Source organism: Scyliorhinus canicula, chromosome 12, assembly GCF_902713615.1.
Source record: "Scyliorhinus canicula chromosome 12, sScyCan1.1, whole genome shotgun sequence".
In the NCBI taxonomy this organism is placed as follows: domain Eukaryota; kingdom Metazoa; phylum Chordata; class Chondrichthyes; order Carcharhiniformes; family Scyliorhinidae; genus Scyliorhinus; species Scyliorhinus canicula.
The window spans coordinates 151101617-151126833 of NC_052157.1; the positions used below are offsets into that span (position 1 = coordinate 151101617).

A 25217-nucleotide genomic window follows, 5' to 3' on the forward strand; every position below is an offset into this window, starting at 1 on the left:
AGGAAAAACATACAGCTCGCGATCCCTCCTGTATCCCAATGGTACAGAGTAATACTTGCTTTCCAGAACAGATTTGGCTCCTGTTAGAACCCCTGCAGACTCTGGCTGCATGTCTTCAAAAAGCTTTTTCAAAATAGTTTGTTTCATCTTCCCCGTGAACTATCCTACTGTGAGAGCAAAAGACATTATGGATTCAGTGTTAACCAGATCAGAGTTCGACTCGACCCAAAATCTTTCTCAAAAGGACTGAATACCTTAGCAATGACATCATCTACCCGAGCTGCAAAAAAAAAACACACACTCTCTCTCACACACTCTCTCTCACATACACTCTCTCTCACATGCACTCTCTCTCACATGCACTCTCTCTCACACGCACTCTCTCTCACACGCACTCTCTCACACGCACTCTCTCAAACGCACTCTCTCTCAAACGCACTCTCTCTCACACGCACTCTCTCTCAAACGCACTCTCTCACACGCACTCTCTCTCAAACGCACTCTCTCACACGCACTCTCTCTCACACGCACTCTCTCTCACACGCACTCTCTCTCACACGCACTCTCTCTCACACGCACTCTCTCTCACACGCACTCTCTCTCACACGCACTCTCTCTCACACGCACTCTCTCTCACACGCACTCTCTCTCACACGCACTCTCTCTCACACGCACTCTCTCTCACACGCACTCTCTCTCACACGCACTCTCTCTCACACGCACTCTCTCACACGCACTCTCTCACACGCACTCTCTCTCACACGCACTCTCTCTCACACGCACTCTCTCTCACACGCACTCTCTCTCACACGCACTCTCTCTCACACGCACTCTCTCTCACACGCACTCTCTCTCACACGCACTCTCTCTCACACGCACTCTCTCTCACACGCACTCTCTCTCACACGCACTCTCTCTCACACGCACTCTCTCTCACACGCACTCTCTCTCACACGCACTCTCTCTCACACGCACTCTCTCTCACACGCACTCTCTCTCACACGCACTCTCTCTCACACGCACTCTCTCTCACACGCACTCTCTCTCACACGCACTCTCTCTCACACGCACTCTCTCTCACACGCACTCTGTCACACACGCTCTCTCTCACATACACTCTCTCTCACACGCCCTCGCACACGCCCTCACTCACGCCCTCACTCACGCCCTCACTCACGCCCTCACTCACGCCCTCACTCACGCCCTCACTCACGCCCTCACTCACGCCCTCACTCACGCCCTCACTCACACCCTCACTCACACCCTCACTCACGCCCTCACTCACACCCTCACTCACACCCTCACTCACACCCTCACTCACACCCTCACTCACACCCTCACTCACGCCCTCACTCACGCCCTCACTCACGCCCTCACTCACGCCCTCACTCACGCCCTCACTCACGCCCTCACTCACGCCCTCACACACGCCCTCACACACGCCCTCACACACGCCCTCACACAGACTCTCTCTTTCTTGCACACATTCTCACACACACTATCACACACTGCCTCACACACGCACACACTGCCTCACTCACATTCTCTCTCACACTCACTCTCTCACACTCTCTCACACTCACTCTCATTCTCACACTCCCTCTCATTCTCACACACCCTCTCACTCTCTCTAACACTCTCTCACACACTCTCTCACACACACACACTCTCTCACTCTCACAAACACTGGCTCACACTCTTAATGGGGCTGGTTTAGCACAGTGGGCTAAACAGCTGGCTTGTAATGCAGAACAATGCCAGTAGCGTGGGTTAATTTCTTGTACCGGCCTCCCCGTACAGGCCGGAATGTGGCGACTAGGGGTTTTTCACAGTAACTTCATTGAAGCCTACTTGTACCAGACGCAGCATGGGTTCGTTAAAGGCAGGTCATGCCTAACTAATTTAGTGGAATTTTTTGAGGACATTACCAGTGCAGTAGATAATGGGGAGCCGATGGATGTGGTATATCTGGATTTCCAGAAAGCCTTTGACAAGGTGCCACACAAAAGGTTGCTGCATAAGATAAAGATGCATGGCATTAAGGGTAAAGTAGTAGCATGGATAGAGGATTGGTTAATTAATAGAAAGCAAAGAGTTGGGATAAATGGGTGTTTCTCTGGTTGGCAATCAGTAGCTAGTGGTGTCCCTCAGGGATCCGTGTTGGCAGGGCCGGCTCAAGGCACCGGCAACTCGGGCAGTCGCCCGGGGCGCCATGTGCTAGGGGGTGCCAGAGACTCGGGTCCCGCGCACGCGCAGTTGGGTCGGTGCCAACCAGCGCATGCGCGGTGGCCGCACTCCCCCAGGGTGGCCGCACTCCCCCAGGGCGGCCGCCCCCCCCCCCTCGGGTCCGTCCCGTCCCCCCCCCCCTCGGGTCCGCCCCCCCCCCCCCCTTCTCGGCCCCCCCCCCCCCCCCCCCAAGGGCGCCGAAGTTCAACTTGCCCGGGGCGCCAGCAACCCTAGGGCCGGCGCTGCGTGTTGGGCCCACAATTGTTCACAATTTACATTGATGATTTGGAGTTGGGGACCAAGGGCAATGTGTCCAAGTTTGCAGATGACACTAAGATGAGTGGTAAAGCGAAAAGTGCAGAGGATACTGGAAGTCTGCAGAGGGATTTGGATAGGTTAAGTGAATGGGCTCGGGTCTGGCAGATGGAATACAATGTTGACAAATGTGAGGTTATCCATTTTGGTAGGAATAACAGCAAACGGGATTATTATTTAAACGATAAAATATTAAAGCATGCCGCTGTTCAGAGAGACTTGGGTGTGCTAGTGCATGAGTCACAGAAGGTTGGTTTACAAGTGCAACAGGTGATTAAGAAGGCAAATGGAATTTTGTCCTTCATTGCTAGAGGGATGGAGTTTAAGACTAGGGAGGTTATGTTGCAATTGTATAAGGTGTTAGTGTGGCCACACCTGGAGCATTGTGTTCAGTTTTGGTCTCCTTACTTGAGAAAGGACGTACTGGCACTGGAGGGTGTGCAGAGGAGATTCACTAGGTTAATCCCAGAGCTGAAGGGGTTGGATTATGAGGAGAGGTTGAGTAGACTGGGACTGTACTCGTTGGAATTTAGAAGGATGAGGGGGGATCTTATAGAAACATTTAAAATTATGAAGGGAATAGATAGGATAGATGCGGGCAGGTTGTTTCCACTGGCGGGTGACAGCAGAACTAGGGGGCATAGCCTCAAAATAAGGGGAAGTAGATTTAGGACTGAGTTTAGGAGGAACTTCTTCACCCAAAGGGTTGTGAATCTATGGAATTCCTTGCCCAGTGAAGCAGTTGAGGCTCCTTCATTACATGTTTTTAAGGTAAAGATAGATAGTTTTTTGAAGAATAAAGGGATTAAGGGTTATGGTGTTCGGGCCGGAAAGTGGAGCTGAGTCCACAAAAGATCAGCCATGATCTAATTGAATGGCGGAGCAGGCTCGAGGGGCCAGATGGCCTACTCCTGCTCCTAGTTCTTATGTTCTTATGTGACAAGTGATTATTATTATTAAATTAACTCCCCAGTGACAACTCCTCGTCAACAGTGTTCCCAGGCTTTTGAGATGGTCAATTTCACGTCTGCCTCCCAAAAGATTTCTGGTCTTGCAAAGCGAGCTTATTTTTAAAAACATGACTACTGCAGTCAAACACACTCTAACTCAGCCTTTTAACCCTTAAATTGGCAAATGTTTATAATCCAATGTACCTACAATCCTGCATTTGTCTTACGACTGAAGTTGGCCTTCATTGGGAGCGGCCAGGGACGCGGTGGGGATGTGGTTGTGGTTGTGGGTGGGATGGGATGGTCAAAGCCTTTTTCCGGCAATGTTTTCAACTTTCTATTGTATCTTTCGACAGACTGGGTGGAGTGATTGCATTGGAAATCGAGGCCTTCCTGTATGGTTCAGCTTTGACCACTTAAGCTGGGGATAATATACCAGTGTACAATATTTTGTGCAAATTCTTCACTATCATTGCAGATTTGTTTGTGCTTGTCGCCTTCAATTGTGATCAATATTAAACATGCTGTTGTAATCAAAATACAGGTTTTAATTTGACTTTGCTAGTTCAGTGCTTGCAATTGCAGAATGCTTATGAACAGACATAGAAGAGTGGCCTCTCTGGAAGTTTATAATTAGCAAATTACTCAGCTTGATGCCTTGAGCATTTATCAGATGTGCTCAATGAGCTGTTCTCAGCCAGGGTAGTAGCAGCCGTGCTACAATTGGCCTCGATGTCATCAGAGTAGCAAAGAGCGTCAGACAGAATTCACATCCTGATAAATATCTGGTGACCGCTGATGAAATTATACATGCATATGGGGCAGAACTACCCCTGCTGTTGTTGTGCCCTGGACCTGATAACATGGTAGTTGGCTACCTTACACCTTGTAGCCAACACAGCGTACTTGGCTGGATTTATAAAGGGCTGTTTGTAACATACCGACAAACCACAAAATGTGTTGCCACTTCCAGAGAAGAAATGGAGGTGGTGATGAGACAGATATTAGTGCAGGAGCTTCAAAATAGAATGCTATAAGTTGAATTGAGATGACCTTAAAAACCACAACCGCATACTGAGAATTCAATATTTCAACATGTCATGTTTTCAGGAAGGGGCGGCATTGTGGTGCTGTGGTTAGCACTGCCGCCTCACGCCGCCAAGGTCCCAGGTTCGATCCCAGCCCTGGGTCACTGTCCCTGTGGAGTTTGCGCATTCTCCGCACGTCTGTGTGGGTCTCAACCCCACAACCCAAAACAAAATAATTGGATACTCAAATTTTTAAAAAAAATAATGTTTTCAGTTCGCTTCAATGGGCCAAGTGAATAAAATTTCAGTGGCTTGATCCCAGTTGCATCTTTGACTTTGAATTGTTCGCTGTGATTAATGTCCTCTTTCTAGCTCTAACCATTGTCTTTCAGGTTTGGAAGTATCTTTCATCATAGAGATAAATGGATAATGTTTATGTTTATGGTTCCAGCTCATGGGTTAACTTATAACAACTTGATGCTAAGTTGAGCTAATTGCAACTGTGTTATAATTTTGGATGGGCAATCCCACAAATCGCTAGTATTTCTTAGGTTAGCCACTGAAGCTATTCAGTAAGGATCTGAAGACCTTTTTTCCTCCTCTCCTTAGGCTACAGGCATCCATCTCCTACCACAGTGGCCAGAACAGTGAGAATTTTGCACACCTTACTAGCCTTGGTTGGCAAGCACAGAAACTGTGACAAATTTGAAGTTAACACTCAAAGTGTAGCTTATCTTGCTGGTAAGAAGATATTTTCTTCGTATTGATAAATACTTATGTCATTAAATCAGCTGAGATTTGTCCCATTGTAGAATTGATGATCTAATTTAACCATCTGGATTTCCTGGAAAAATCAGTGGTGGGGGACGGATGAGGCATGTTGATTGAAATAAGAAAGCAGAGTTTATCAAGTTGGGAGGGCAGATTAAGCAAGGCGTTTCTAGTCCCCCAGTGGCTCAGCTGGTAAAGACCAACCAGAAGGTCCTTTATTTCAATCCCTGTCTGTGCTGAGTTGACTGGGCAGCAGTGAACAGATATTGCATTGGGTTCACTTGGGAAAGGAAAAGTCAACTGTTACGCCATCTCTGAATCCTAAACTAGAAATTGGTAGTATGGGTAGCAGAGAGGGGATAAGAACAAAAGCCAGTAAGGAGCAAACTGGGACAGCCATAGCATTAGGGGTTTGGATGCAGAGAAATGTGTTGAGTGTATTCGGGAAGAATTTAATATGTGGATGGCTCGACTAGAGAGTGGGCAAAACTTGACCTCCTCTTGGGGAATAAGGACGGGCAGGTTACAGAAGTGGTAGTGAGGGATTACTTTGGGACCAGTGACCATACTTTCATTAGTTTTAAGATAGCTATGGAGAATGATATTTCTGGCCTAAAAGTTAAAATTCTAAATTGGGATAAGGCCAATTTCGATGGTATTAGGCGGGAACTTTCAAAAATTGATTGGGGGAACCTGTTTACAGGCAAGGGGACAGCTGGTGAGTGGGAGTCTTTCAAAAGGGTGTTAACTAGGGTCCTCTTAGAGTGAAGGGTAAAGCTGGTAGAGGTAGGGAACCCTGGATGACTCGGGATATTGAGGCCATGGTCAAAAGGAAGAAGGAGACATATGACATGCATAGGCAGCTGGAATCAAGTGGATCCCTTGAAGAGTACAATGCTTGTCGGAGTAGAGTTAAGAAATTAGGAGGGCAAAAAGGGGACATGAGGGCAGTGCGGCCAACGTTGTCTTCATGGACTTTGGCAAGGCCTTTGACAAGGTACCGCATGGTAGATTGTTGCAAAAGGTTAAATCTCTCAGAATCCAGGGTGAGGTAGCCAATTGATACAATATTGGCTTGGCGACCAAAGCCAAAGGGTGGTTGAGGAGCGTTGTTTCATACTGGAGGCATGTGACCAGTGCTGTGCCTCAGGGATCAGTGCTGGGTCCACTGTTATTTATTTTTTTATGTATTAATGATTTGGATGAGAATGTAGGAGGCATGGTTAGTAATTTTACAGATGACACCAAGATTGGTTGCATAGTGGATAGTGAAGAAGGTTATATAAGATTGCAACAGGATCTTGACCAATTGGGCCAGTGGGCTGATGAATGGCAGATGGAGTTTAATTTGGATAAATGTGAGGTGATGCATTTTGGTAGATCAAATCAGGGCAGGACCTACTCAGTTAATGGTAGGGAGTTGGGGAGAGTTACAGAACAAAGCAATCTAGGAGTACAGGTTCATAGCTCCTTGAAGGTGGAGTTGCAGGTGGACAGGGTGGTGAAGAAGACATTGAGCATGCAAGGTTTTATTGGTCAGAATATTGAATACAGGAGTTGGGACATTTTGTTCAAGTTGCACAAGATATTAGTCAGACCACACATGGAATACAGTGTTCAGTTCTGGTCACCCGATTATAGGAAGGGTATTATTAAACTAGAAAGATTTCAGAAGAGATTTACGAGGATGCTACCAGGACTTGATGGTCTGAGTTATAAGGAGAGGGTGGATAGGCTGAGACTTTTTTCCCTGGAGCGTAAGAGGCTGAGGGGTGATCTTATAGAGGTCTATAAAATAATGAGGAGCAGCGATAAGGTAGATAATCAGTATCTTTTCCCAATGTTAGAGGAGTCTCTAGAACTAGAGGGCATAGGTGTAAGATGAGAGGAGAGAGGTACAAAAGAGACCAGAGGGGAAATTTCTTCTCACAGACGGTGGTGAGCATCTGGAATAGACTGCCAGAGGCAGTGGTAAGGTGGGTACAATTTTGTCTTTTTAAAAAGCAGTTAGGCAGTTTAATGGGCAGGGTGGGTAGAGAGGTATATGGGCCAAATGCGGGCAAGTGGGACTAGCTTAGTGATAGAAACTGAGCGGCATGAACAAGCTGGGCAAAGGGCCGGTTTCCATGGTGCAAACATCTATGACTCTATGGGTCATCACATGAGGAGGTGATCAGCACAGCTGAGATCTACTGTAGCAGCCACTCACTGTTCAACATGCTCACTGTTGAGTGGCTGATACATGGAGAACTACCACTTGGAGGTATTCGGGGGCAGTTGCTCTCGGTGGACCCATCCCCAGTACCTCATCAGGAGCCAAGTACAGAAGGTTTTATTGCAACCTACATTAAAGGGGAGTCTAGCATTCCAACATCAATATCAGACAGCCCATCTAATATTAATTATCGAATATTAGTCTCTGCAATAGCGAATCAGGGGCTAGTGTGCAATCTTGACTGACTCTGAAGAGCAAACGTTAAGCAGATCATTAAAAACTGTTTTTTTCTCTCTTTTTTTTTGCAGCCTTGTTGACCGTTTCAGAGGAGGTGAGGAGTCGATGCAGTCTGAAACACAGGAAGTCTCTGTTAATGTCCGACATTTCCATGGAGAATGTGCCAATGGATACATATTCCATGCACCATGCTGACCCAGGTTCCAGGTCCGTGCACATGTCCTTTACACCTTTTTGGTTGTGTTATTTGTTCCTGGGTTTCTGGCAATAACTGGGAAGCATGTCTCCCCATCTGTAAACGTCGCTCCAAAAATTACTCATGTCTTTCACCAGATTAGCTCTAATTGGTCTATTTTTGCACCAGATTAGCTCTAATTGATCTATTTTTGCTTGAATTGTAAATTGAATAAAATGACTGCTACGATAATGTTGACTGATTGTAATGGGTGGCTAAATAAACACTAAAAAGAAAGGAATCAAAGTCTCTTGTGTTAGGGTTAGGTGATGAGGGGTGAGGGAAGGTCCTTGAAATGTATAAACACACTAAAGACCGGTTGGGTTGAATTACTTGTGATTATAACAGTGCATTGTGACGGGGGACTTGCAGCACAAAAGTGGCCTTGAGATAAAAAGAGAATACAATCTCAGAAAGACTGACAGCATCTGTGGCGAGAGAAGGGAGCTAACGTTCCGAGTCTGATCCTATTTCCAGTTCTCTCCAGCTTTGACAAAGTGTCATCCAGGCTTGAAACGTCCGCTCCCTTCCCCCTCCACAGATGATGTCAGACCAGCTGCGATTGCCCAGTATTTTCTGTTTTTGTTTCGGATTCCAGCATCCGCAGTCATTTGCTTTTATCTTTGTGGTCTTGAGATAGTTGGGGAGGTAGAGTTGGGTATCATCAATGTACACTTGGGAATTTGCACCATGCCTGTAGATGTCACCTCAGTTGCACTGCACCTGGGCTCAGCACATTTGACAAACCAGTTTACCTGGGTGTAAAGTTGGATGGTGTTTTTGCAGAGGTCCATTTGTGGTGGCACTTGCTCTTCAACTTAATTATTTCCGAGATGGCAGCACTTTAGCTGTGAAATAGCTCACACGGTGCAATCCAAATATGCTAAACTCCCTTGCAATTTGTAATCGCAAGAATTAAAACAGTACTGTATGAAAGTACTCCCCTTCACATCTGCCAGATGAAAAATTGTCTGGGGGGTGGCCGGGAGGTGGAGGGGGAAGGGGATTAGCTTACATTCAAGGCCTCTAGAAAAATGTTACCAAAGTTAAAACACTCAAATGAGCTAGATGTCTTCACTAGTGCGTTAAATACCATATCCCACCTTTCTCCCTTGTACATTTTCGATATGAGACCAGACGTTGCATTGTGTCTTTCTGAAGCCTCTTCGCTGACCAGAATGGACAGGTAAGAGTTTCTCCAGCCGCGTATCCAAATGGAGTCTCACCTGTTTTCCTTCCAATTCTCTTCACAGGGCTTTAAGAGAGAGCCAGCCGTGGGTTTCACCCAAGACCTCGAACCGAAATTTGGCTGCTAGCTACCCAACAATGGGGCAAATTAGCCCCAGGACACGCAAGTCTATGAGTCTGGACATGGGTCAGCCTTCGCAGGCCAAATCCAAAATAATGCTCGGTAAGGAAGGACAGTAAAAGTGCACAGTATGAGGACATGTATAGGAGCAGAGCAGGCCATTCTGTTCCTCAAGCCTGCTCCCCCCACTTTGCTTCAACTATATTTCCTTGCACAATCCCCACATCCCTTGATTCCATTAGTGTCCAATTGATCTCTGGCTTGAATATACTCAACAACCTGAGCATCTGCAGCTTTCTGTGGTAGAGAATTCCAATCCTTTAAGTGAAATAAGGTCTCCTCATCTCACTCCTAAATGGCTATCCCTTTATTCTGAGACCCTTATCTCCAGTTCCAGACTTCCCAGCTAAGGGGTGAGGAGCATGCTCCGGTGTCTGCTGTTTCAAACTCCTTAATAATTTTGTTTCAATAAGATCTACCTTACCTACCTTTCTTCTTATTTTGTAAATAGATCTAATCTACTTCCATCTTTCTTCTTGGGACAATCCCTTCATCCCAGGAATCCGTCAAGTGAACCTTGGTTACAGTTCAATACCTGTCTGTCATGGGCACTCCATTCCTGTAACGTTGCATGTAATTTGTGGGGTACACTTAACAGATTATGTCTCTATGCTGAAAGAAATTACGTAGAAATTCATTGTCTTGGTGTATTTTTTCCAATGGGTAAACAAAGGAAACCGAGAAAGAAAGTGATGCAGCATTTCCCCACCGCCCCTTCCACTGCTATGATGGCACCTGCCTTTGATGCCACTGACTATGATAATTTAATAATGAAGAATTTAGGATGAACTTGCATTTCTATAGCACATTGTCACCTTTGTTAGGACGACCCAAAATGCTTCAATTCCCAAGGTTTAATTTCAAGCGCAGCCACTTGAATGTAACAACCATTTTGTGCACAGCAAAGCCCAGCAGCCACTGCTGAGCTCAATGGAAGGTTGGTGTGTCTTTTGTTTATGGTTGCGTGGGCAGGTTAGCTGGGGGTACTTGCTATTCCTCTTCACAAATTGCTGCGGGGTCATTAATATCCACCTGCAGAGCAAAACCTGACTAATTCAGCTCAAGTGTCAGCCACGGCTCAGCTGGTAGCACCCCGAGTCACACGGTTCGAGTCCCCCCTTTCATGGAACATTTTCATAGAATTTACAGTGCAGAAGGAGGCCATTTGGCCCATCAAGTCTGTACCCGCTCTTGGAAAGAGCATCCTACCCAAGGTCCACACCTCCACCCTATCCCCATAACCCAGTAACCCCACTCAACACTAAGGGCAATTTATCATGGCCAATCCACCTAACCTGCACATCTTTGGACTGTGGGAGGAAACCGGAGCACCCGGAGGAAACCCAGGCAGACACGGGGAGAACGTGCAGACTCCGCACAGACAGTGACCCAAGCCAGGAATCGAACCTGGGACCCTGGAGCTGTGAAGCATTTGTGCTAACCACAATGCTACCGTGCTGCCTCAATAGGGCTTGAGCACTAAAATCCAGTGCAGTTCTAAGTGAGTGCTTCTGCTGCCGGAGACGCTGTCGTTTGGACGAGACATTAACCTGAGGCCCCACCTGACTGCTTGGGTGGATGTAACCAATCCCATGGAACTATTCCGAAGATGAGCAGCAGCGTTACCCTTGGTGTCCCGGCCAGTTCAGATTACCTGGCCACTATCGCTTTGGTGTGCTCAAATTGCCTGTTGCGTTTCTGCATCGCAACAGTGTCCGCGCTCCAGAAATACTTCATTGACTGCAGAGCACGTCTGGTGTTCCCAAAAAGGCACTAAATGCAAGATTTTATTTCAAGGACAGCTCTGTGTGACAGAGCAAGGATAAAAACTCTCATCTGGGCTCTGTGCTGTGGCCAGTACTCCAGGTGACTTTGAGAGGGAAAAGTCCAATTTATTTGTAGGGGGAAAAAAACTTTCTTTTACCATTTTTGCAACATTTTTTTCAGCGGTTCTTGAGCTTGCAAAGTAGTGAAGTTCTTGGAAGAATAAATTGATTCAATAATGTGTTTCCTTCCTGAATTTGTTTTTCAAGTGTCAGCCCCACCAACAATGCCTAATAGATTGTAGCCATGATGTGGAGATGCCGGCGTTGGACTGGGGTGAGCACAGTAAGAAGTCTTACAACACCAGGTTAAAGTCCAACAGGTTTGTTTCAAACACGAGCTTTCGGAGCACGGCTCACCTGAAGAAGGAGCCGTGCTCCGAAAGCTCGTGTTTGAATCAAACCTGTTGGACTTTAACCTGGTGTTGTAAGACTTCTTACTGTAATAGATTGTAGGCAGAGATACAAAACATGTTTGTTTTGCAAAGGCCTAATGCAGTAGATAAGTGGAAATATGAAATGTAAACACACAATACTAGAAATTAATTGATTTTGCTTTGATCCCCTTTCTAAAGGGCCTCCCCCTCAACCCCAGCCAATAGGCTGCAGGTGTTGGCAAAGTGGAGATTTGCTCCTGATATTAACAGTCCTTTTCTTTATTCGGCCCCCAGGAGAAGCACTCTTCAACTCTACTTAATATGGCCTCCACAGCCACCCCCCAATCTGTGATTACCATCCCTGCAATGGCCGTCCAAAGTGTGAATTTACACTGTTATTCATTGCAGCAAAAAAAACACTGTTCAATCTTGCTGTCTGTAATTCTCTCACAGTTGAGCTGCCCTGGCAAGCACTCCGTTCAGATTCAGTTAAATGGCACACAGATACTGTTAAATGAGGTAAGGTGGGATGCAATATTCCCCGCGAGCTGCCTTGTTATGCAGCAACCCAAAAGCCCCCATGCACAAGTCGGCCCTGACATTACTGCACGTTTAAATGAATAATCCCCACACTTGAAATGAAAAATGAATGAAAATCGCTTATTGTCACAAGTAGGCTTAGAACATAGAACAGTACAGCACAGAACAGGCCCTTCGGCCCTCGATGTTGTGCCGAACAATGATCACCCCACTTAAACCCACGTAACCCGTATACCCGTAACCCAACAATCCCCCCATTAACCTTACACTACGGGCAATTTAGCATGGCCAATCCACCTAACCCGCACATCTTTGGACTGTGGGAGGAAACCGGAGCACCCGGAGGAAACCCACGCACACACGGGGAGGACGTGCAGACTCCACACAGACAGTGACCCAGCCGGGAATCGAACCTGGGACCCTGGAGCTGTGAAGCATTGATGCTAACCACCATGCTACCGTGAGGCCCCACGGGGCTTCAAATGAAGTTACTGTGAACAGCCCCTAGTCGCCACATTCCGGCGCCTGTTCGGGGAGGCTGGTACGGGAAAACTTCCAAAACAATCTAGAGGGAGTATCGGAGCGTAAACATGGACAAGACCAACTGCGCTGTTTCTGTGCTGTAAATTCTATGTAGCAATATTGCAGCAAAGGACAAAGGAACCAATAATGAATATGAAGGATTTACTTTGCTCTCTTTTGTGAAAGGGAGTTCACTTAAACAAATTGATTCATTGTAGCGCAATATTGATCTGCTGGTAGAATCATAGAATCCCAACAGTGCAGAAGGAAACACTATCAAGTCTGCGCCGACCTTCCGAAAGAGCACCCTACTTCGGCCCACGCTCCATCCCCGAAGCCCTACCTAATCTTTTGGACACCTAAGGGACAATCTATTATAGCCAAACCACCTAACCTGCACATCTTTGGACTGTGGGAGGAAGCCAGAGCACCCGGAAGAAACCCACTCAGACGTGGGGAGAATGTGCAAACTCCACACAGTCACCCATGGTTGGAATTGAACCCGTGTCCCTGGGGCTGTGCAGCAGCAGTGCTAGCCACCGTACCACCCCTCGAGGAGTAAAATCCGCAACCAAGTGGCATCCACATACAACGGGAGAGTTACCCGCAGGAATATCGGAACCACTTCTTCATATGTCTTGTCCTCCCTCCTAGCAATGTGCTGCACTTGATCAGTTACCTCGATAAGTTTTGAAATAATACATGCATACATTTCAAAACAGCAGCTATCGCCACTATGGAGTCTTTCCCACATAGCTGTGCGGAGTCTGCGCGTTGTCCCGTGTCTCTGTGGGTTTCCTCCAGGTGCTCCGGTTTCCTCCCACAGTCCAAAGATGTGCAGGTTAGGTGAATTGGTTAAGTTAAAATGTTAGTGTCCAGAGAAAATGTTAGGTGGGTTATGGGGATAGGGTGGAAGTGTGAGCTTAGATAGGGTGCTCTTTCCAAGGGGCGGTGCAGACTAAATGGACCGAATGGTCTCCTGCACTGTAAATTCTATGATCTCAATTTAAGGAAGATTGTATTATAGGAGGAATTAAAAATTGTGTTTATACAGTACCTTTCATGACCTCCGAACATCCCAAAGCACCTTGCAGCCAGTGAACTGAAGTGCAGTCACTGATGGAGTGCAAGAATTGAGGCAGCCACTTTGTACACAGCAAGATTTTGCAAACAGGAATGTGTTGATGACTAAGTCATCTTTTTTTAGCAGTGGGGAATAAATATTGTCCAGGTTGCTGAGGAGAACACCCCTGCTCTCAGGAACGTCCTAAATTGTTTGTCATAGCCTTCATGCTATTCATGAATAAGTTCTGCCACACTATTATGTTCAAATCTGGACAGGTGATGAACATTGTGTTTTACAGGTACAAGGAAAAGTTTTGACCATTTGATATCAGACAGCAAAGCACCAAAGAGACAGGAGATAGAATCAGGGATTACTACTCCACCCAAGATGAGGCGAGTGGCAGAGCACGATTTTGAGATGGGTACGCAGAAGCATTTTCATTTTATTTCTTGACTATTTATGATCCCGCTGCCTCAGACCTGGGTGGTAACTGAGCTGACTGCTGTTCTGTACTGTGTAGCTACCCAAAACGTAAGCTTAAAGAGCCTTATGTTTAATTACTTCTCTTTCTGTACAAAACATGTTCCGACTTGCAATACATTGTGTTTTTGCGAGTTTTACCTATTGGTATTGGGCAATGGGTCACTTTGCATATTGTACTTGCACTGTCAGAATCAAGCACTCCTTGAGTCCATATTTGCAAAGTATAACAATACTCCCTCAACTCTGCCTTTCAAGCAACCCACTCTACACCACAGTGACATTCTGCCAGTTCCCATATAGTTTTATTTTTTTATTCTCGCACCTTTTTCTCATTTAGCCTTGTTTCCTGAAACCTCTTGCATGGGATTTGTTCCATTGAACCTAATATCTTGACTCATTTACAGTAGATAAGTTAGCATAAGACATCCTAAAACTGCATTCTTTGTTGGCCTAAATATGACCTATTTTGTTTTTTAACCTTTTTGTTTGTTTCATTTCACATCTTTAATATTATTCTTGGCCATGTCAAAAAATGGAACCAGTTCACCTGGCTGCATTAATTCACAGTAACATGGTAATCAGCTGAGTGCAATGTCTATTTCTCCTGTTCCCAATTTAGAAACACAGAGGATATCCTCGCAGCAGCACCCCCACCTGCGGAAAGTCTCCGTGTCTGAATCGAACGTGCTTCTGGATGAAGAGGTCCTCACAGACCCGAAGATCCAGGCTCTGCTGCTTACTGTGCTCGTATGTATAGCTCCCAGTTGATGTCCAATTTCTTTAGTGTCTTGTCTGGCTCGTGTGCCGATTTCATATTCCTGCTTTGAATTTTTGTAGATTACATTGAGTAATTAAACCGTGCAATAAATTATTGTTGTACTTCCTGGGGATAAGTGAGAGAAAGTGAATTCAGTCTTGTTGGAGTTCATTACTAATGCTACATTCCATTATGCTTTCGGGTGCATTCTATTTTTTTTTAGGCATTTGTTGGTTGTATGAGCATCGACTGAAAGGTACGCATGAGTATCAAGGGGGGGGAAAAGAGAATTTAATCCTCCCCTATCCCCTCCCAACTAATTTTCCTCCCTTCCTGTGGGAGAAGCTTACTTTCCATTTAATGCATGGTCGAAGAAATTACTGCAAAAAAGGAGGCCATTCAGTCTATTGGGTATGAATTCATCAACTGAAGCTATCTACATTCATTCCAATTGCCTGCCCGTCTTCATTTTCTTTTATGTTGCTTTTCGAATAGGGATCCAGTTGACTTTAAAATGAATCTCTGAATCCGAATCCATTTGGGAACAATATGCTCTTTCAATAGCCCTCTGTGTGTAAAAAATTCTTCTAACCTTTTCCCAATATTCTAGTCACAATGCTGTATCATCTTGAAAATCTCTGCGGGAGATGATCTGGTTTTCAACACAGGCTACTGTGCCTGTCCCGGCTTTTTGCAAGAAAATAGGGGTCAGCAATTCAGCCCTTCGAGCCTGTTCTCCTGTTCATTGTTGGCCTGAATCCTAACTCTGTCCAACTGTGTTGAGTCCATATCCCTTAATACCTTGCGCTAACAAAAATCTAGTGATCTCGGATTTCAAATTATTAATTCAGCTAGCATCTACTACTTGTGGGAGAGAGTTCAATACTTTTACTGTCTGTTGTATAAGTGTTTCCTCAATTCTGTTCCTTTTTTAAAATATTTAGAATACCCAATTCATTTTTTCCAATTAAGGGGCAATTTAGTGTGGTCAATCCACCTACCCTGCACATCTTTGGGTTGTGGGGGTGAAACCCACGCAAACACAGCGAGAATGTGCAAACTCCACACGGACAGTGACCCAGAGCCGGGATCGAACCTGGGATCTCGGCGCCGTGAGGCAGCAATGCTAACCACTTCGCCACCATGCTGCCCTCTCAATTCTGTTCCTTGTAGGGCCTCGGCTCCTCTAACTAGTGTCAAAGGTTTTGCTTCATTCACCCAATCAATTTCTTTAAAAATAGTAAAACTCTTGAACCGTCCCCGCTTAACCTTCCGAATTCTTTATGTAATCTCTCCTAATAATTTAACCCTTAAACTCCTGGTAACTTCTGGTGTATCTGGGTTCAACTCCATCCAAGGCCGTGTTGTCTGTAAATTAGCAGACACTTCGGCCAGTTTATTACTGAAACATTTCACCCAGGTGCCCTTATTTGTGAGATGAAAGAAGGACAAACACAGGTTCACGGTTTAGCCCAATGTTATTCACAATCTCTCACTCACACAAAATATGACTCACAGCTGAACTCTAGGTATTACCCGTACTTTGTGAAGGAGGTTGGCCAGGCTACGATGTGATGTGGATATCTTCTCTGGGCCCGAAACCCAGGGTGCTGCCTTGTTGCGATGGTTGTGCCTGGGTGACTCCCAGGTTCTCGTTGAAGATCTGGTCTGATGTTCCTCCTTTTATACCGGTTCTGCTAGCACAGAGTTGTAGGTGTACACCCACACCTGGCCTGAGTTCTATTGTCCCATCCAGACTTAAACTCATTCATGGGAATAAACCGGATACACCTGTTCAGCCAGGGTGATTCAATCAAGATCTATTGTCCCCTGAAACACTCGTCTGACCAGCTATTAGCCCATTCTGGAGTTTGATGGCCTCTTTGTTTTGTCCTGCTATAAAGTTGATCACCTGTATCTGGAAGTTTGTTACATAGTCATGGCGTGGCCTTGTTCTTTGTGTAACTGTGAGTTGGTGATCACAAAGTCCATATAACGATAATGAGTTTATGTGTTGACTTGAGTACTCTTGCAGACGGCCAGTATCTATTCCAGCCAAGGCTCGTTTGTCAGTTTCTCTTCCAGGCCTATAGGTCTCGTCAGCCTGTTCCCAGTACAACAGCAGGTATAATCTTTATACGGTGTGGTACGCAGAATTGCTCCCAGTACCTCACATAGTCTAACTATGTCTTTAGTATCGCTTCAGCAAAATTTCCTTTATGGTCTAATCGTCTGGATATGAGGGTTAACATTTCATTTGCCTCTTTTTTGTTTTGGAACCTGACCACAATTAGCAATGTGTAAACATAAACCCCAGAAGAAGACCAGTCGACCCATCATGTGCATTCCCCATAGCTCTGCAATCTTTTCTCTCAACATAATTATCCCGTTTCTTTTTGAAAGCCACTATTGAATGTGCCTGCACCACGCCCTCGGGCAGTGCACTCCAGACTCCAACTGCTCGCCGCATAAAATAAGATTTTCCTTGTGTAACTTTTGGTTTTTCTGCCATTTTCCTTAAATTGATGTCCACTGGTCCATACTCTTGATCCTGCCAAGCAAGCTGTCTCGCCACTGAAGGATTGCAACCTCCATTGAGTGCAAGCAACATGGACGTTGGATCAGGGTTGTCCAAGAAAGAGTTTGTGAGCGAGCTCGGTGTGTGAACTTGCTGCTGAAGCCCTTGCTGATTCCTCTCTTCCTTTTGTGCAATTTTGCACGCCACGATTTTTGACTTTAGCTCATTAAACATCCCAGGCTTGGGCAGCACTGTGGCGCAGTGAACATAGAATATACAGCGCAGAAGGAGGCCATTCGGCCCACCGAGACTGCACTGACCCACTTAAGCACTCACTTCCACCCTATCCCCCTAACCCAATAAACCCTCCTAACCTTTTTGCCCTTTAAGGGCAATTTATCATGGCCAATCCACCTAACCCGCACAACTTTGGACTGTGGGAGGAAACTGGAGCACCCGGAGGAAACCCACGCAGACACGGGGAGAAAGTGCAAACTCTGCACAGACAGTGACCCAAGCCAGGAATCGAACCTGGGACCCTGGTGCTGTGAAGCCACAGTGCTAACCACTGCTACTGTGCTGCCCTGATCATTCTTGTAAATCTACATCGCATCCTCCCCCCCCCAGAGCCTAATGTGTGGTGCCCAGATTTGCTCACAGTGACTCCAAGTGCAGTCTAGCCAGGACTTTGTCAAACTGCAGCATTAATTCTGCATCCTTATACTCCAGTCCTCCAGATATATAGGCCAGCATTCCACTAGCCTTCTTGATTACTTTCTGCACATGTTTGTGGCATTTTAAAGATCTATGCGAGAACAACCCTATGTTGTTTAATGTATTCTCGTAACTAGCGTCTCATACTGCAGCCACTCCCGTAAATCTTTTCTGAACCCCCTCAAAAACCTCCATATACTTCCTAAAGTACAGTGCTCAGAATTGGACAAAATACATCACTTGAGGTAGAACCGGTGTTCTATAAAGTTCATCATAAATTGTTTGCTTTTTTGCTCAAGGCTTTTATTTATAAAGGCCCAGCATCCTATATATCTTTTTAACCACAATCTTGTTTTCTTTTACACGAGAGGTCACACTTCTGCATAAGGGGGTCTTGAATTAGTACTAGGGAAAATATTTCAAATTGCATTGTGAAGGGAACCTGTTGCTGTACTTGGACACATCTTCACATGAGCTAGGAAGATGACGACAAGTGAGTTTAGTACATTGTAAGTTTCAATTAAAGTGACTTGGTACAGCAAAAGGGCCTCAAAGTAATTATTTTGAGATTCTGATTCAAGTATTCGAATATTGTGCATCATATCACCACCCAGTGGCTTGTTTTGGAACTGCACCATTCTGGAGGTCACTTCAGTGTTCATTTTTATATCTGAAGAATATAGAAATCCATTCTGACCAGCTAACGACCTTGTATTCTTTTCTAAGGCCACATTGGTGAAACACACTACAGATGAGTTTGATCAACGGATCTTGTACGAGTATTTAGCTGAAGCCAGTGTCGTCTTCCCTAAAGTGTTTCCAGTTGTGTAAGTTCCTCTTCCAGTTACCTCCCTATCCTTAAAGGCGTGATGCCAGCTAGAGCCTGGCCAAATTTTAGATTTTCAGAAGTTGAAATGAGCAGGATAGTTTCTGGCTGTGGGTGTCTACGCGGACTGTTAGATCGTGGGACTCCAACTTCTCACCTCAGTAACGAGCTCGGAGTCAGTTCAGTTGATTTGAAACATAAAGATGGTCTTTATCTCTCGCGCGAAAGGAGACTTTCAACATGCCAGTGAATCTGCTTTTGGTAGAGATTTACCTGCAGCAAGTACTCTCATTAATGCTGTTTTTCAAACTTTAGAGAAATAGTTTTCATTCCACAGAAATAAATAATCTGACAGCTGGGTTTTGCCCCATCTCAGTCTGGCACTATTGAACTTTTCCTTTAAATCTGGGTGTTGTGCCAATGCCAGGACCTGGCGCTCACCCTGCACCTCAAGGGTGTTTTCTGTTTGCTATTTTACATTACAACATTCTCTCAGTATCAGAGAAATTGTAATGGGAGACAAAGCTTGAATGTTGGCGAGGAAATTTCATGAAGTGAAAGGTGCAGTGATTTAAGAGATTGTTAAACGTTTTCGACTTGGTTAACAAATCCCATTGTGTGTTTTCTCTGTGAAACATAGGCACAATTTACTGGACTCGAAAATCAATACCCTGCTGTCACTATGTCAAGATCCCAACCTGTTAAACCCAATCCATGGGATAGTACAGAGCGTGGTATACCATGAGGAGTCCCCACCGCAGTACCAGCCATCATATTTGCAAAGTAAGTGTGCTTTCCAACTTCAGGTTTTTTAATGGAATATTTTGCTTGTCAACAGAGGCACAGAAAAGAGGGGCCTCGGTGCAGTTAGAACATAGAACACTACAGCGCAGTACAGGCCCTTCGGCCCTCGATGTTGCGCCGACCTGTGAAACCACTCAAGCCCTTCCACACTATTCCATTATCATCCATATGTTTATCCAAGCCCTTGGGCAATACATTGGGTTTTTCTGTCAAAAGCAAAATGAGAGGGGGTGCGCAGTGGTTAGCACAGCTGCCTCACGGTGCCGAGGACCCGGGTTCGATCCCGGCCTCGGGCCACTGTCCATGTGGAGTTTGCACCTTCTCCCCGTGTCTGGGCCTCACCCCCACAACCCAAAGATTTTTTTTTAATACATTTAGAGTACCCAATTCATTTTTTCCAATTAAGGGGCAATTTAGTGTGGCCAATCCACCTACTCTGCACATCTTTGCGTTGTGGGGGTGAAACCCACGCAAACACGGGGATAATGTGCAAACTCCACACGGACAGTGACCCAGAGCTGGGATCGAATCTGGCACCCCGGTGCCGTCAGGCAGCAGTGCTAACTACTATGTCACCGTGCTGCCCTCCACAACCCAAAGATGTGCAGGTTAGGTGGATTGGCCACAATTAATTGGGAAAAAAAATTATGAAAACTATTGATGCCCCGTTTCAGCAAACAATGATCCATTGGCATTTCACCTCAAGAATCTAGAATCAAACCCACCCCTGTGTCAACTGAGAATGGTCACATCTCCACTAAATGTTAGGGTCTTGTTGCAAGTTATGCTGTGGGCCCATAAAACCAAATTGAGTTAAGTTCAGTACAAACTAGTATCAGTTTGGTCATTTTTTTCTTCTGGGCATGAAGGAATGGAAACACTGAAATACCCTGATGCAGGAGGTCATTGGCTTCTAGTTCAATCACCAGGGAACTGAGCAGTGAAGCAAAATTTTGGGAGGATGCTGCATCATCCTTGTGAGAGCACCTTCAGCTATAAACTTATGAAACTCTTTTTGTGAGCAGAAATGCAGGAAGAGAGCCCAGACCAGTGTGTAAATTGAATCATTTTTTGTGCAAGTTTTATTTATTTATTAATGTTTGTCATGTTTATTGCAAATTGGCAAGCGAAACGTAAACCCAAATGTTTTATACTGCATAAATGATTTTGAGGGGGGTGGCATGGTGGCGCAGTAGTTAGCACTGTAGCAGGGCCGGCTCAAGGTACCGGCAACTCGGGCAGTCGCCCGGGGTGCCATGTGCTAGGGGGCGCCATCAACGAGTGCGTTACCGGCGTCAGAGACCTGCCGACAGAGAGACCGGCCCGCCGATCGGTGAGTCCCGATCATATACCAGGTCACTCCGGCCCCCTCCCGCCCACGACCCGACTCCCCCGCCCCCGATCCCCCCCGACCCGACCCGACCGCCCCTGACCTCCCCACCGCCCCCGACCCGACCCCCCCCGAACCCGACCCGACCCCCCCCCCCGAACCCGACCCGCCCCCGACCCCCCCCCCCGCGAAGGGCGCCGAAGTTCAGCTTGCCCGGGGCGCCAGCAACCCTAGGGCCGGCGCTGCTGCTACCTCATGGCCTACAGAGACAGGCTGACCCATTAGTTCTGAAGCAGTATCCCAGCCAGACACACCAATTGAGCCCCAGATGAACTGTGAGTGGTGGCGCAGTGCCTCACGGCACCGAGGACCCGAGTTTGATCATGGCCCCAGGCCACTGTCCATGTGGAATTTGCACATTCTCCCCGTGTTTGCGTGGGTTTCGCCCCCACAACCCAAAGATGTGCAGGGTGGGTGGATTGGCCATGCTAAATTGCCCCTTAATTGGAAACAAAAGAGTTGGGTACTCTAAATTTATTTATTTTTCAAATTATTTTGAGGTTTACGGTGTGTAACTAACTTTGTTGCTTGAGGTTAGTCTGAATCAAAAGGAACATTGTTGTGACTCCTTAAGGTTAAAGAAGTGAGCGTTCTGATCTGTGATGCAGTTTGATTCTCGAGTTGTCTCAGACTCTGAAATTTTCTTGCCTTTCCCCACCCCCAAATTTCAGGTTTTGGTTTCAATGGACTTTGGAGATTTGCGGGATCTTTTTCCAAGGTGAGACGGAAACAACTTTGATCCATTTTGTGTTGTCCAATTTATCTTTACACTGAATTGTGCGCCATGTTTAAACTGAAAGGGATAGTTGGTGCAAATTAATGTCTTGTTGCCAGACCTGTATTTAGGTACCATCTTTCATTTTCTCAGGGGGTCCCAAACCACTTGACGGCCAGTGAAATACTTTTGAAATGCAATCACTATTGTAATGTAGGAAACACAGAAGCCCGGTTTGTACACGGCAAGCTTCCACAAACAGCAATGTGATCATGGCCAGATCATATTTTTTTTTTAAGATGTTGGTTAACGTCATGCTGTGAATTTCATTGGATTTGTACTATAACATCTGTAATCAGCATGTTTCCTGGAGTCAGGTGGCTGCGTATGGACTGGTTAAAAATCATTATCCCTACCGCCCCTCCCACTGCGTTTATTGGAGCTGCTTCAGAACAGTTGCCTTTGGTGACATCGCCTGATCAGCCTCGAGACGAGGAAACATGATGTAATGGCATTTTCAGTTCTCTTTTACAACCCAATGTTTTAATCTGTAATTTCCCCGCAATATACAATGGAGGCGCTGTCCTGAGAAAACAATACCGTCCCTGTAGACTTTCCCTCACTCTTTAAATCTTATATTTGAGCTTCTTTGCATATATGATTCTTGAAATGTTAATTACACTCTCCTCAGAACGTTTAACATATCTAAAATATTCATCCTGTCGGACAGCAAACTCAGATTCCAGACTACGCGGAGCTGATTGTGAAGTTCCTGGATGCATTAATAGACACATATTTGCCTGGAATAGATGAAGAATCTGTTGAAGAATCGCTGCGCACACCAACCTCTCCCTACCCACCTCCTGTCCAAAGTCAGCTTAGCATTACTGCCAACCTAAACCTCTCCAATTCCATGACCTCACTGGCAACCACCCAGCATTCCCCAGGTGAGTGAAGATTCCCTCTGTGCGTTTGAGCGTGCCTTGAACTGATCACTTTTCTTCTAGTACATCAATAATCAGGTGTTCTAACAATGGCAATTTCATAGACATACTATTCAAACTTGCAGTGGTTCCCTTTGTATGTGTCTCTAGTCCCTTAAGATTTGCAACCTTGCTGGTTCTATACTGGTGAAATTAAATATCACCATAGTCCCAGAGGTCTCCACTTTTGAGAAAGAGCTAGCAGGTGGTGAGTTACCTGAGGATCACCACACCTTGGGCGAGGGGCAAGTTTGAGAAGGCATGGATATCCTCAGCCAGGTTGGTATGAGAATTGAGCCCGCACGCGCGTCGCTCTGCATCACCAACCTGCTGCCCAGCCGACTGAGCTAACCGACCCCCATATTTACAGAAATGCAAGCATATTTACAAAGTAAATGTGCTTTCCAACTTCAGTTTTTTAACAGAATATTTTGCTGGTCAACAAGGGCGCAGAAGGGGTGGCGCAGTGGTTAGCACTGCTGTCTCACAGCGCTGAGGACCTGGGTTCGATCCCGGCCCCGGGTCACTGTCCGTGCGGAGCCTGCACATTCTCCCCATGTCTGCATGGGTTTCCTCCAGGTGCTCCGGTTTCCTCCCACATGTCCCGAAAGACATGCTGTTTGGACATTCTGAATTCTCACGCTGTGTACCCTAACAAGAGCTGGAATGTGGCGACTAGGGGCTTTTCACAGTAACTTCATTGCAATGTTAATGTATGCCTACTTGTGACAATAAAGATGATTATTATAAATTTATATTGGAAAAAAAACAAAGGCACAGAAGAGGGGCCTGGGTGCTGTTGGACAACACAAAGGGGAGAATATGCATTTTGGATCCACTGAATCTTTAGATTGGTTTTGATGCAAAAGTTTTCGTTGTTTTTACCTAATTGTAGTTTTCTGTTTATGTGCATTGTATTTTAAGTAGTATCACTTTTTTTCTGTTTCGATTGACTTTTAACCAACGGTGTAATTCAAATGCCTGTGTGTAAATTCTCTTTCTCTAGATGCCTAATTAACCCTCCTTACTCAGTGCAGCTGAAGTGTTGTAACAAGGTATTCCATTCGTTATAAATCGTCCATCGCCATCTCCAAACTAACTTTGTATCTGGGTACAGGTTGGGGCTATTTTCAAAATGGAGCCTAGTTTTTAAATGGAACCAGTGGCATTATACTTGGCTGGGATGATTGAGAGTCCTGTCCCACATCCTAATTAACCTAAGCCCGGCAAATCTGGGGATTCAGTCTAAGATTCAGAAGTAACTTTTTTAAATATAAATTTAGAGAACCCAATTCATTTTTTCCAATTAAGGGGCAATTTAGTGTGCTCAATCCACCTATCTTGCACATCTTTGGGTTGTGGGGGCGAAACCCACGCAAACACTGGGAGAATGTGCAAACCGGTCCGCCCGGAAAGTGACCCAGAGCCGGGATCGAACCTGGGACCTCGGTGCCATGAGACTGCAGTGCTAACCACTGCGCCACCGTGCTGCCCCGATTCAGAAGTAACTTATCCATAGCTGGCACCCTTCTCCCTAATTTGCAATTTTAAAAAATACGTTTAAGCTAATGTTCAATCTTTGTCAGCATCTTTTCATTTTGCATTGTGATTAATTTTTATCGTGTTAACCTGTTCCTTTACGATTATGCATGCACTGAATTTGTCTCTTGTTTTTTCTTTCTGTTTCTACCGCTCATCTCTTCTGCGCTTGTGCTGCTGTCATTGTGACTAGAGTGTAGACGATCCCCAACAATGCCCCACTTCTGCCGGTGGAAATACCTGGTACAGGTGAAAACTATAGTGCGGGCAATCCGTAATGCCCTCAGTGGCCTATAGTTACTAATTAGCAAAAAAATTGTTGATCGTTAGAATATGCATCATTATAGTATGGGTTTGTAGTAGTCTATATCTTTGATTTGTAGATGTTGATACATTGTTATATAACCTCAGACAGCCTCATCCCAACCCAGGCTCCCATCCACTAGATCCAAACCCCCCCCCACCCCCCCTCCCAGCATTTGTTTTCACAGTCGCCTTGGTGTTTTTTTTTGCCCCAAGTGAGCACCCTCAAAGTCCCTTTTTAAGTTGTACCTATTTAGGAAAGTCTGGTTTCTCATTGAGTGAGCCAACACCTGGTGAGATAAACAGACATAGAAAATAGTAGATATAATAGTAAATTTAATTTCCAATTTTGGGCTGAGTTAGTTTATTCTTCTGGCACAATAGCTGATCTCTCATCCACTGGCTTGAAAGGGTGGGGCAAGCAGATTCGGCAGTAATTTTCAAAATACAGACTTGCAGGTAGGGTCATTGCAGGGCAAGAGTAGGAGGGTGGGATTCTTGAGGGGCAGCA

The 25217-nt window shown here is 45.7% G+C and overlaps 1 protein-coding gene across 17 annotated transcripts in view; it reads left to right on the forward strand.

The window, feature by feature from the left end:
• nf1a (neurofibromin 1a) overlaps positions 1-25217 on the forward strand; it is a 330336-nt gene that overhangs the window by 295192 nt on the left and 9927 nt on the right. For 9 of the 17 annotated variants that reach the window (XM_038814513.1, XM_038814516.1, XM_038814518.1 and 6 more), the window contains 9 exons: positions 5129-5260; positions 7814-7949; positions 9231-9388; positions 13973-14095; positions 14777-14904; positions 18873-18973; positions 19613-19755; positions 21838-21884; positions 22612-22828. In XM_038814513.1, the coding sequence (XP_038670441.1) occupies positions 5129-5260; positions 7814-7949; positions 9231-9388; positions 13973-14095; positions 14777-14904; positions 18873-18973; positions 19613-19755; positions 21838-21884; positions 22612-22828 (1185 nt within the window). Of the gene's footprint in view, positions 1-5128; positions 5261-7813; positions 7950-9230; positions 9389-13972; positions 14096-14776; positions 14905-18872; positions 18974-19612; positions 19756-21837; positions 21885-22611; positions 22829-24596; positions 24653-25217 lie in introns of all 17 variants that reach the window. The other 8 variants (XM_038814507.1, XM_038814511.1, XM_038814512.1 and 5 more) reach the window with 1 other exon arrangement.